Source organism: Mercenaria mercenaria, chromosome 4 (assembly GCF_021730395.1).
Source record: "Mercenaria mercenaria strain notata chromosome 4, MADL_Memer_1, whole genome shotgun sequence".
NCBI lineage: Eukaryota > Metazoa > Mollusca > Bivalvia > Venerida > Veneridae > Mercenaria > Mercenaria mercenaria.
Window position 1 is genome coordinate 77,650,545 of NC_069364.1, and position 13,244 is coordinate 77,663,788.

General features: G+C 34.5%; 1 protein-coding gene across 1 annotated transcript in view; it reads right to left on the bottom strand.

Annotated features, from left to right (window-relative positions):
- The window catches only part of LOC123552209 (mediator of RNA polymerase II transcription subunit 14-like), a 49,390-nt gene extending 36,663 nt beyond the window's left edge, over positions 1-12,727 (bottom strand). The window contains 6 exon segments of the mRNA XM_053541739.1: positions 6,279-6,357; positions 6,709-6,803; positions 7,054-7,159; positions 7,575-7,601; positions 8,132-8,287; positions 12,612-12,727. Coding sequence (XP_053397714.1) covers positions 6,279-6,357; positions 6,709-6,803; positions 7,054-7,159; positions 7,575-7,601; positions 8,132-8,268 — 444 coding nt within the window. The 5' untranslated portion in view covers positions 8,269-8,287; positions 12,612-12,727.
- Positions 12,728-13,244: the final 517 nt, after the last annotated feature.

Genomic DNA, 13,244 nt, shown 5'->3' on the forward strand with positions numbered 1-13,244 from the left:
ATGTTGTTGTTGAGTTTAACATCACAACGGCGCAACTATAGTTCATATGGTCACTTTCCAGCGAAAGACCACCCTCCTGGCATTATTTCAGGCCTAGGCTGGCATCTAGGTAGAACCACTGATCTTATGCAAGCCAGCTAAATAGTTTCCTCACAGAAAAGAATTCTAAACCCCAAGCAGGGTTTCAAAACAACATCAGTAAGGACCAAGTCATTTGAAGTTGGCAACCTTAACCACTTTGCCACAGAGGCCACACTCAATCCTATATACTATTATAAGACATAATTTTTTAAACTCATCTGAAACTAAAGCAATTAAATAAACTAAAACAACCGTATTTCTTTTTATTATATCGTTTTATTTTTCTTCCACACTTACAATATACAAACAAGTTTTCTAGCCTTTCATCAATGGGACGAGTCCCTTAATTATTTAATTAATTAACACCTGTAAATGTACTTTTTTTATATAAAAGAAAACAAGAGCTGTCTCCATAGGATGACACATGCCCCCGATGGCACTTTGAATGAAAAGTTATGGCCGATGTTAGAGTTTAGGACCTTTGACCTACGGAGCTGGGTCTTGCGCGCGACACGTCATCTTACTGTGTCACACATTCATGCGTAGTTATTCTAAAATCCATGCATGAATGACAATGATATGGACCGGACACACCCATCAATGCACTTTCATGAAAAATGACCTTTAATGTCTAAGTGTGACCTTGACCTTTGAGCTACAGATCTGGGTCTTGCGCGTGACACGTCGTCTTACTGTGGTACACATTCATGCCAAGTTATTTGAAAATCCATCCATCGATGACGAAGATATGGACCGGACACGCACATCAATGCACTATCCTTTAACGTCTAAGTGTGACCTTGACCTCTGAGCTACGGACCTGGGTCTTGCGCGCGACAGGTCGTCTTACTGTGGTACACATACATGCCAAGTTATTTGAAAATCAATCCATCGATGACAAAGATATGGACCGGACACGCCCATCAATGCACTATCCATTAATGTCTAAGTGTGACCTTGACCTTTGAGCTACGGACCTGGGTCTTGCGCGCGACATGTCGTCTTACTGTGGTACACATTCATGCCAAGTTATTTGAAAATCCATCCATCGATGACAAAGATATGGACCGGACACACCCATCAATGCACTATCCTTTAATGTCTAAGTGTGACCTTGACCTTTGAGCTACAGACCTGGGTCTTGCGCACGACACGTCGTCTTACTGTGGTTCACATTCATGCCAAGTTATTTGAAAATCCATCCATCGATGACAAAGATATGGACCAGACACGAAAATTGCGGACAGACTGACAGACTGACAGACCGACAGACAGTTAAAAAACTATATGCCTCCCTTCGGGGGCATAAAAAGATATAGTACTGCATATAATTGAGGGCAAGAGATTTCTATAGTTTTATTCAATATCAAAATTCGTAAAAAGCAAAACTTTTTTGTGTCATTTACAAACAGTAAATAAATGAGTATAATTATGGGAGTATCTTGCATATATATCCATTTTACAAATCCATTTGCATATACCTAGCTGTTATTTTAATGAATATAAATACTGAATAGTGAGTTTTATAATCTCATTTTCAGAATAGTTAAATTATTGTGTGCCTTGCTCGAAAATCAAAACAACAAGACTCAACATTTTGGAAAATTGAAATTGAAGAAATATGATTTTACCAGAAAAACAAGGGAATTAACCCACTGGCCTTTTCAATAATGTGTTTGATGAAAGATTTCTTTCCCTTGCACTAATGTTCTTAGTTGGGATAGAAAATTGCTTAAATATGACTATAACATATTGGTTCTCTTGCTGATCATTGCCTTCCAATTATTGAAACAAATTGTAAATGTGTTTTTTCCAGCAAATAAAGTAATAAGTCACTATTATCTAAAATGTATGTTTAAAGTATAATATATAAAGGTACAAAGGTAGTCTTTGGTGAGTGTTTCCAAGACAAACATTACAAAGGGGGAAATGGTATATGATAATAGGACAAAGTTTTTTCAACAATGTCTTTTTGTGTTAGTTGTCATCTCCAAATAATACTGCATGGCCGCACCAAATATTATTAAATTTATTCATTGACACTGATTGCTTTGCTTGAAACTTTTTTCATGTTAAAAAGCAGTGAAATCTGTTTTATAAAAACTTGAATATTTGGATCAGAAAAATTCATTTTGCTTTGATAGATATGATATTACTATTTCATTTAAAAGGCAGTTTGGGTATTTCTATTTCCTAGTTTTTGACCATTCTGATTCTATAATGTTATGTTTTCTTCTTATCCAATTTTTGACACTTTGCCAAAAAATATTGATGTGTTACAGTCCCAGAATAAATGAACTAAAAATTCTGACTGTTGCTTACAGAATGTACATAAATCGTCTGGTTTAAGGACTTATGCTACAATTTGGTGCGAAAATTTTCCCAATAACAGAATTTCTTCAAACTTTGGATATTGAAGGACAATCATCTAAGAAACAAAAAAATGCAATAAAAATCATAGGTCACCGGTATCGAAAAAGAGTTATCTGCCCTTGAAAACCCCATTTCCCCAAAAAATGGCGTTTTCAAGGGCAGATAACTCTTTTTCGATAACGGTGACCTATGATTTTTATTGCATATTTTTGTTTCTTAGATGATTGTCCTTCAATATCCAAAGTTTAAAGAAATTCTGTTATTGGGAAAATTTTCGCCCATCTCATATACAGGGAATTCTAGCGAACGCCTTTAAGTTCCATTTTTTTTTTAATAAATAGTTTGTCCCCAGGATTCTATGGCTGATTCTGAATTGAAACCACCATATTTTAGAATCCTTAGTTATTTTAAATGCCAGTTTATATTTTTCCAGTCAAAATTATTATTCAAGTTCAGGTCTGCAATCCATTTTCTTTTTGATGTTGGTGCTGTTTCATTTTTTAATACTGTGTCATAAATTTTATTACAACCCTTTTCGCTACTATTTATTAGCCTTATCAATAATGGCTGGATTGGGTTAATTTCTTACTTTCTTAATTGCTAAGTGTGTAAAATGCAGTCTATCCAGCTTGGCTCTCAGTGAATGTAATATGTTCTGATACTGAAGGGAATTGGTTTGAATATCATACATGTCTAACAGATTCTCATATGTGTAAAAGTTACCATTCCTGTTCATAAGGTCATTTAATATTCCTGCATTTCAATAATGTCTGAAACAGAAACTGGTGCCCCCTATTTTAAATTGTTGCACCATATTGGCATGGAGAGAAATTCTTCCCATTTTTCAGGTTCCTTTTTGTTCGAAACAGGAATAAAACCACTAAACACATCTTTCCATTAAAGATTGTCTACTGTGGTCAGCCTCTGTTTTATATAATCGCTACCATATATTGTAAAACAAGATAAAATTGGGCATGTCTTTAACCAATGTAAAATATTTAGAATTCTTCTGTTGATATCTTCTTAATCATGTCATTCTCAATGAATTCATAAACTTTACAACATCAATCATTCTTAAGCCATCTTTAGTATAATCTTGCGTTATATTATTTATTTTAATTTTGTCTGGTGCATCGTTCCATAAAAACATAAAAGGTTTTGTATTTGTTTAATGTTGTTTGGGTTAGGATTTGGTAGACTTACAACTAAGTGATTGATTTTTGACAATGCCAAAGTTTTTATCACTACTATTTTTCCAATCGGTGTGTGTGTCTTGAAATTGGTTTTCCTAAATATGTTAGCTAAATTTGTCATTAATCACTCTAGAAGATCTACTAAACTGTTAAAAAAATTTTTTTTGAAATTTATTCCTTAAAGTCATTATATTCCTTGTATATTCATTCTAGAGGCAGAAATACATCTTGACAGGGCAATCCTATTGTTCTTTTACATTTTCCAATTTAAATTCCTCAGGCAAAACCTAGGTGCCACTTTAGGCATTAATTCAGGCAAAATTCTACAACACCCTGGAAACTTGATATGACAAAGCAAAAGTGTTAAAGTTTGATGTTCAGAACATACAGCACCTAAAATGCAGGTTTTCATTATCACGGGTACTAAACAGTGCCTGCGGTACTGACTGTGCCGACGAAGATTGAAGGCACTTCGCTTCCTGTACCGCAGGTACTTCGTCAAACGAACGAGATCGGTGAGTGATTTTTGTCATTTTTGTCATTTTGTTACTGCATGGAGTATTTTTTCAAAAATCGGGGAATGTAGCGGGGTGTAGATGTATCTTATCTACATATCCATGCTAAAATGTGTGGCAAATGAACAATTTCCTAGAAACGTAAGGACAAATAAGTTGAGAATGAAACGTGATTTTTTCACATCAGTGACTGTTTAGACTCGATTTCTTTTCGCTGACCCAAACGATGTCGTCTCCGCCGTCGTAAATTGTATTTATAAATGACATGTGAATTGCTAAAACATAAAATGTGTCCAGAAAATTCCGAATTTGAACGTTATGCCACTTTTGGAAAAGTGCCGCAGGCATATTTACGATGCCGCAGCCCCTTCGAGGTGCCGCAGGCACTTTCAAAAAGTATCGGGACATATATTTGGCCGAAACTAGACAAACAGACAAATGGAAGAACAGAGAAACAACATTTCCTTCAAGAAAACGAAAAGAAAAAGGGGTGTTGAATAGTATGCAGTGGAATGCAAGTCAACTGAAGTCAGGTACCCTCATATTGGCGCATTTCAGAAAGCGGTCCGCAGAATAAAAACCCTACTTTCGTTTTCAAGTAAAACAACTCGAAAACAAGCGACTATTAGCATGAAAAGTGTCCTATTTTATGTAAAATTCATTCACGAGTAGAATGATGCCCATTTGGCTCCCGATTTATGCGAAAATGCGCGAAAAAATAGAAAACTTAAGATCTATTTATTAGGGACTTCTTTCGACTACACCCACACCACGGAAGCACATTTTTGACTAAATTACTGCATTATAACCTCTGCCACGAGATAGGTAGGTAGCTGTCACGATACTTCAAGAAATTATCGTGATAAAGCGAAGTTTTCTAATAAGAGTCTCAATAGTCAAAAGTTTCCTGTAAATATTATTGCGATGATTCACATTATAATTTCGATACCATTTGTGTAAGAGCCCATTGTGGACAGCTGACATTTACTAGCTAGACAGTTATTACGGTATAAAATCAGAAACTATATCGATGTTTGAAATTTTCTGTAGTTATTTTAATAGCCTAACGTTTCCTGGAAATATTAAGTGTATCTACAAAAAAAAAAATTATTTTAAAAATGTTTTCAGAAAAAAGGAGAACTTAATAAGTATAGCTCATAAACGATCAAACGGGAGAATTTTAATAGTTTTTACATGTACGTAAAAACCTATTTTATTCCCTGCAAACAAAACTTAAAAAAAAAAAAACATATCGAGCAGCATAGGACGGGCAGAGAAGGCAATTTTCAAAAAGCATAATGTTTTGGAAATACAGTTTGCTTCAACTGACCAGAACAATCGCGTACTATAGTTTAAGATTACCCGCGATGATAAACCGATTGCTAAACTTTTTATATTTGTGAATATAAAATATAGTCGTACGAATGCGATTTATTTGAGATTTGGTTAGTTATGGGCCAAATTTATGAAACTTTTCCAAGTGCCTGCGGCACCTCGAAGGGGCTGCGGCATCGTCAAAATGCCTGCGGCACTTTTCCAAAATTGGCATAACGTACAAATTCAAAATTTTCTGGACACATTTTATGTTTTAGCAGATCACATGTCATTTATAAATACAATTTACGACGGCGGAGACGACATCGTTTGGGTCAGCGAAAAGAAATCGAGTCTAAACAGTCATTGATGTGAAAAAATCACGTTTCATTCTCAACTTATTTGTCCTTGCGTTTCTAGGAAATTGATCATTTGCCACAAATTTTAGCATGGATATGTAGATAAGATACATCTACACCCCGCTACATTTCCCGATTTTTGAAAAAAATCTTCTTGAGTAACAAAATGACAAAAATCACTCACCGATCTTGCTCGTTTTGCAAACATTGACGAAGTACCTGCGGTACAGGAAGCGAAGTGCCTTCAATCCTCGTCGGCACAGTCAGTACCGCAGGCACTGTTTAGTACCCGTGATTATAACACTGTCAGAAAAAAAGCTGTTTGCAATGTAAATAAGGGAGGTGATAAAAGATACTTCGTCTTGCCATAATTTTACATTTTTTTCAGTTAACAATTTAATATACCAAATTTTATTTTTATATATATTTAAATTCTAACTCACTCTGATACATTTTGGGAGTCTTGGATAGGTACCAAGTGTAAGCACATCTATTGCACATGGTAGTGAGAAATTCGGAAGTCTGAAAAAAAAACAACAACAACAATAAATATCATTATTTTAACAGAAATGCTCTTGAATCTATTGTAATGGTGAAATATAAAAAAAAATCAATCAATGAGATAATGCGTTAAGTGCCAAATTGCCTTCATCAACTTATAAAATTGATAAAGTTGATCATCCTTTTTTGCAACAATGTGGATTTTTTTACACAGCAAGGATACTACATAAAAAATTAATGAGGATCCACACATCAAGTGGTCTTTGGGAAGAATTCTTGGCAAGTATTTTCACTATTATACCCCTGCCTTAACCCTGCCAGATAAATGGAACTATTTCAACAGAAGTGGGAAAAAAGCTCTGTATTTCTAACCTGGCATTTACAAGGGTCTCCCTTGCCATTCTTGACAAAGTATCTGCAGTCTCAACAAACCACATAGACTGTTGTTCCAGGAAGTTACAGATCTCCTACAACATAAGAGAAGAGAAATTTATATTAGAAAGAATTGTATAAAATCAGACTTTTTGCTATGTGTATCATTTAATATGAACATTTTGGAAAGGCCAACCCTTTAATGTTTGAAAAACTTGTGGCTAACCATTTTGCTTGTATTTAAGTTGAACATTTATGCTTTAGTGAAACCGTTAAATAGCATTCACCACCTCAACTTCACGACAAAACAAGAAGCAAAGTTTAGACATTGAGATAAGAACATACCACACATTTGTCCACCTTGCTGGCACTGTTTGCCCACTTGACCAAGGCAAGAAGACGTATGAACAACTGCCTGGTACGACTTGCATACTGAACAATCTCAATTTTCCTGTAAAATTTTCCAGATGAACTTTATTATAATCAAAATGATATTTAAAGAGATTAGAAAAGCTGTAAATGAGGTTAAAAGAATTATGAAAACATCATTTTGGTTTAAACAAAATGAAAAGTTCATCTCCATTATTATTATATTCACTGTAATGAAATTGTTAGGTGAAACATTGGTAATAGTTTTAAATCGCTCTAGTTTCAAATCCCTAGAATTATTTACTTCAAAACCTAATACAGAGTGTGTGAGTTTCTACCTTGTTGTTTCTTGTTGTTCTGTCCAAATTTAATATCATATATAATAATACAGCTCTGAAAAATAGTGGGGAAATCAGGTAATGAAGGTTGGTGAAACAATTTCATTATCCAAATGAATACAATGGACTAGCTCTAAAATGACATTTCTATTTACTTACCTTTCCATATCTGTTTTCCTTGGAAGTCTGAAGATTTAAAAGAAAGAATTCATTATTTGTGACAAATACATACCAAAAGCAAGTCTATTTTCTTTTCACTTTTAATAGTAAAACTCAAGCTGAGAATGAATTGGGTACTGACAGAGGTTAGGGAGAGTAATATATAAGCTGTTTACACTGTAAATGTTGTGATAAACACTTCACAGATAATTTGGGACAGAAGAGTGAACTCCATAACCCTTACCCTGCTAAATTTCTATAATGAACTTGTCCATCTTTCAATTAGATTTGGACAGTACCATTAACTGTTAAAAGGGGTGCATCCATAAAGATACTGACTGAATGGCAAGCAGTGCAGATCAAGCTCAGCACTGGTCGCTTGCCGCCAACAGACTTAAGGTTAAACTTATTATGCAAAACAATAAACTTACACAAATTCAAAATATTTAACTTACACAAATTTCAGACAGAAAACAAACTCTTTGTTCCTATTTCGATTAACATTTCAGACAGAAAATCAACTTCTTTCTTCTTATTTTGCTAAGTATTTCACTTACATTTCTGACAGAACAATAAGCTCATGGTATGTTCTCTGTACTATAAAATCAATCAAGGTTGCCAGGGATATTGTCCCCACACCCATCCCCATATGACCCTGGGACATGTTCATTTGTCCTTCTGAAGTTGGTGGCATAATGCAGTATCTTCAATACCTGAAATATAAAACTATTATTAAATTTCTCGTAGAAGTTTGAACAATTTGTTTCTGTCTTCCTTCTCACTGATTAAATTTCTTCAAGATTATAATGAAATTATAATGAAAGCTCTGAAAGCTGCTGGCCTATATTAATTTACTAAGTGTGTCGATGCTCCAGAGTGGGCCCTGTACTTTATCCGGAAAAAGAAGAAGAATTAACTGTAAATTGTAAACAGGGGCTGGGTTTGGGGGTGGGCCATGATAAGAGGCTTAGAGCGTCTCCTTGTGTTGTGGCCTAGATGTGACATAATGAATCTTAAATAGAGTTCGAATTTCAATTTTGATAGACGTATATATATATCCAAATACAGACAATAGTAAATCTTACATATTCAACTTAAATTGACCTAAATATTATGCTATTTATGAAAATTCAAAATTAATATCTTTTTTTTTTTTCAATGAAATTCATTCTGTCATAACTGAACACACTTCTTAACAAGAGCTGTCCGTAAGACAGCGCGCTCGACTTTTCTCAGTGCTCGACTCTGAATTAGAGCTTTGCCAGTGAAAAAAATTGCAAGTAAAAAAGGGACATAACTCTGTCAAAATTCAAACAGAGTTATGGGAACTGGGACTCCTGGTGTAGACTTTGGTAGTTAATAACTATTTTGAGTTTCAAGTCAAAAGCTTTAATAGTAACAGAGATATTTGACTTTATCAAAAAATTTTAACAAAAGATTCTAAGTTAAAAAGGGGCATAATTCTGTCAAAATTCAAACAAAGTTATGGTGATTGTTTCTCCTGGTGTAGACTTTGATAGTGAATAACTGTTTTGAGTTTCAAGTCGAAAGCTTTAACAGTAACAGAGATATTTGACTTTATCAAAAGTTTTAACAAAAATTCTAAGTTAAAAAGGGGCATAATTCTGTCAAAATTCAAACCAGAGTTATGGGGATTGTTTCTCCTGGTGTGGACTTTGATGGTTAATAACTATTCTAAGTTTCAAGTCAATACTTTTGATAGTAACAGATATCTGACTTCATCAAAAACTTTAACAAAAAATTCTAAGTTAAAAAGGGGCATAATTCTGTCAAAATTCAAATCACAGTTATGGTGATTGTTTCTCCTGGTGTAGACTTTGATAGTAAATAACTATTTTAAGTTTCAAGTCAAAAGCTTTGATAGTAACAGAAATATTTGACTTTATCAAATACTTTAACCAACGAGGCGAGTGCAATAGCTCTACTTTTTCTTCGAAAAGTCGAGCTAAAAATCATTCTGTAATAACTAAACGCTCTAATAACTTACCATTGCCAGCATAAGCAACAATAATGTTATTATTTGGAAATATCTCAGAAAATGGTGGATACTACTGTTGCCGAAGAACGAAGATCAGTGTGTTGAGGTAAAACGGTAAATTAACAAGTACGTCAAGGTTTAACTTACTTCATTCTTTAATAATGTTCATTATGACATACATATTACTGGTGACAATATCTGATCATTATACTTCACATTTAGGCTATATTTTATATATAACAAAAATGACAGTGCACTAGACCTCAGGTCTGCTGCACCAGTAACGGTTCTCTACCCGATGGCTTTGTCAGAAATAACCTTGTACTACAAACTCTGTACGACATCATTACTTTCTCAAAAAGAGTTGGTGTAAAGATGCTATGGTTCTACACTGGTTAGGAAAAGAAATGGAGTCACACCATAACTTAATGGATGCAGCCATCAGAAAATTAAGATAGCCAGGGTTCTCACTAGGAGATAGATTAAAGCCAGATTCCGAAGTGATGAATCAGTAGCTGCACATTTTAGACTGGCCTCAGAGAAGTTTTATAATCTAAAGATCTTGGGTGGACAAGACCTTGGATGAATGCTCATCTTAAATTTCTTAATGAGATTTTTTTCAGACTGCTGTAAATCTAAATGTCATAATATATTAAAAATGCCATATCAGAACTTTTTTATCTCAGTCAAAAAAAAAAAAAAATTCAAGCTAGACCAGGAAAAAAAAACTATTAATGCCAGATTCTTTAATTGGTTGTTTCTTATAACTAATATGATGAAGTTACAAAAATGCCTCAATTACTTTTATTTTCACTTTGAATTTCAGTATATTGTATTTAATATAACTAATTAAAAACTCTTGCCTTATAAAATTCCATTAATGTAACTGTATTCATGGTAAAAAGATGAAGGAATAACATTTCAAAACAAAGTCTATTTTATTCAAGTGAAAAAAACAACAACACTCGTCATCATAATCATCAATGGCATCAACTACATGTTTGCAAGATACTTCTTGCACACTGTCATTTTCAGTCACTTTTTCAAGCCACAGAAATGTCCTGAACCAGGAATCATTCCATACAGTTCTGATCCGTTTTAATTTTGTTTACGTTAGATTTTATATCGGTCTCACTATCAATATTTTCAATATTTGCACTAAATTCAACACGTTTGCATTTTATGCAAAGTTTTTTCTAATTTTAACGGCGACATAATCAAATCAGAATGACAAAATTTTGCATTGATTTGAATAATTTTTATTCCCCAAATTTCATACTTTAAATGACCGAACGATGTCGGCATTTGAAATATATTTTGTATCACATCCATTATGGAAACAAAGCAAGTTAATTATTGACACATCAATTTATTAATTTGGGAACGGCTACGAATAACTTCACAATAAAGTCAAGTATGGTTAAATTAAGTCCAGTTACTGTGCAAACACCGCTACTTTCAGTCATCATTTAATCCAATTATCTAAATTTGCAGCGAATGCAAAAGGCATAAATAAGCAGCGTGTTATCAAAATGATCAACACACTTAGCACATAAATCAAAGGCCTGTTATGTAAACAATTCTACCTAACAGACCATGCGGTTATTTGAAAACAATGATCCCTGTGATTGGTCGAGAGCGTAAAGCAGCCACCACAAACTCCGCCTTTGAATGACAGGCAAACTTCGGACAAAGTAGTTCTTTTGTGTAATCGGTAATATGCGTTTGATAAACTCTTTAAGCCCGGGGACTTGGAGTTGAAATATTTTGGCGTCCTTTTTCCACAAATAACAGAATTAGGCGTTTCCTAGAACTCTGATAGCATTATGTCTCTTCCTGGTATATATCAATGACTTACCAGACTCGGTCAGATGTAACGCAAGAATGTTTGCAGATGACACCATAATATACCTTACCATCAACTCCATTTCAGATAGTGTATCTCTGCAACAAGACCTCATTAACTTAGAAACCTGGGAGAAGACATGGTCCATGGAGTTCAACCCGGACAAGTGTGAAGTCCTTAGAATCTTTAGAAAGAAAAACCCTGTGGTCTACCCCTACAAACTTTACAACATAGAGTTAAAAACTTGTGAGGCAGCTAAATACCTAGGCATAACCATTTCCAAAGATCTAAACTGGTCCAAACACCTTGACAATATCACTTCCAAAGCAACTTCCACTCTTTGCTTCATACAACGGAATGTCAAAACTGACAATAAAAAGGTCAAAATTGCTGCCTATAACACCTATGTCCGCCCCCAACTTGAGTACTGTTCAAGCGTCTGGCATCCTTGGCAAAAAACCCTCACTTGCAAAGTCGAAAATGTCCAAAGGTCAGCTGCTAGGTACGTTATGTACGACTACAGTTACACCAGTAGTGTTACACAAATGCTGAAAACTTTAGAATGGAATACACTCCAATATAGAAGGTTACACAACTCATTAGTAATGTTTTATAAAATAAGGACCCAGACAGTTGCAGTCGACCAATCTCATCTTATTCCATCTAGAAACCTAAATTACTTAATCCCCATGTCCCACACTCAGTACTTTTCTAACTCCTACTTCCCAAGGACCATCCGACTCTGGAACTCCCTACCAACTTATGTCAAATCTAGCCCCAGTCTCAGTATCTTTAGAGAGAGGTATGTAATTCTATTGCCTCTGTCCCATTTTAACTGTAGCATACTGTCTTTTTTAGCTTTTATTCTTTTAACACTGTAACATATCATTTCTTTAATTGACGGTTGGATGAAAGATGTAGATTATTTACAGTAGGAACTGACACACACATTTTACATGAAAATGAGCAAAAACTGGGAAAATGAGAATGTATTCATTTTGTTCTTCTTCCCTATAACATCTAGGAAGTAAATATTTGACCAAATTACTTACCTTGCTTCTAAAATTGCTTTGTCGGAAAAAAATAGAGAAATTACCGTCGTGAAAACTAATGACAATTTACATAACATCACTTTATGCCGTAAAAAATCTGAAAACAGAAAAACAAAACAGTATTTTTACTTTATACATACAATATGCAGAAAGATAAATTGGATATCGCTTTGTGTCAACGCTTTTGTCCTATTTCGATTCTTCTCGGCCTCGGCATATAACCGGTGCGACTGTAACTTTATGACCATGCGAATTTATGCAGAGGTGAGAGGGAACTAACTTTACTCATAAGTTCCACCGATACCACTTTAAAAATAAATGTTAAGTTTTTTCCGCGTCATTCCCTATACATTTCCAACCAACGGAAGCTCTATGAATTGCTTCTATCTGACCAAGCGACATAGCAACTCAGATAACAAGCTATGATCAAATACTTCTTTTGATAATTCCAGACAATAAAATCATTATTTACTTCTTTAGAACTTGATTCTGTGTGCGCTCAGATATAACAGGTTCAAGTGCATTTTACATCTTCCTCCTCGTAGTAACTTAACACTTTATCCACAGCACAATACATGTAGCATGTTCTACTTTGACATTTACCATATCCTCATAGACAGTAATCATGGATTCCTGAGAGAACCAACTCGTCAGAAGCATTGTTAATAACCATCAGATCGACGACGTCCTAATCCATTTCTCAAAAAAAGCTTTTCTTCCAAGTTTTTCACAGCAGAAGATAGAACACTACTCAGGGTCCGAGGAAAGATACA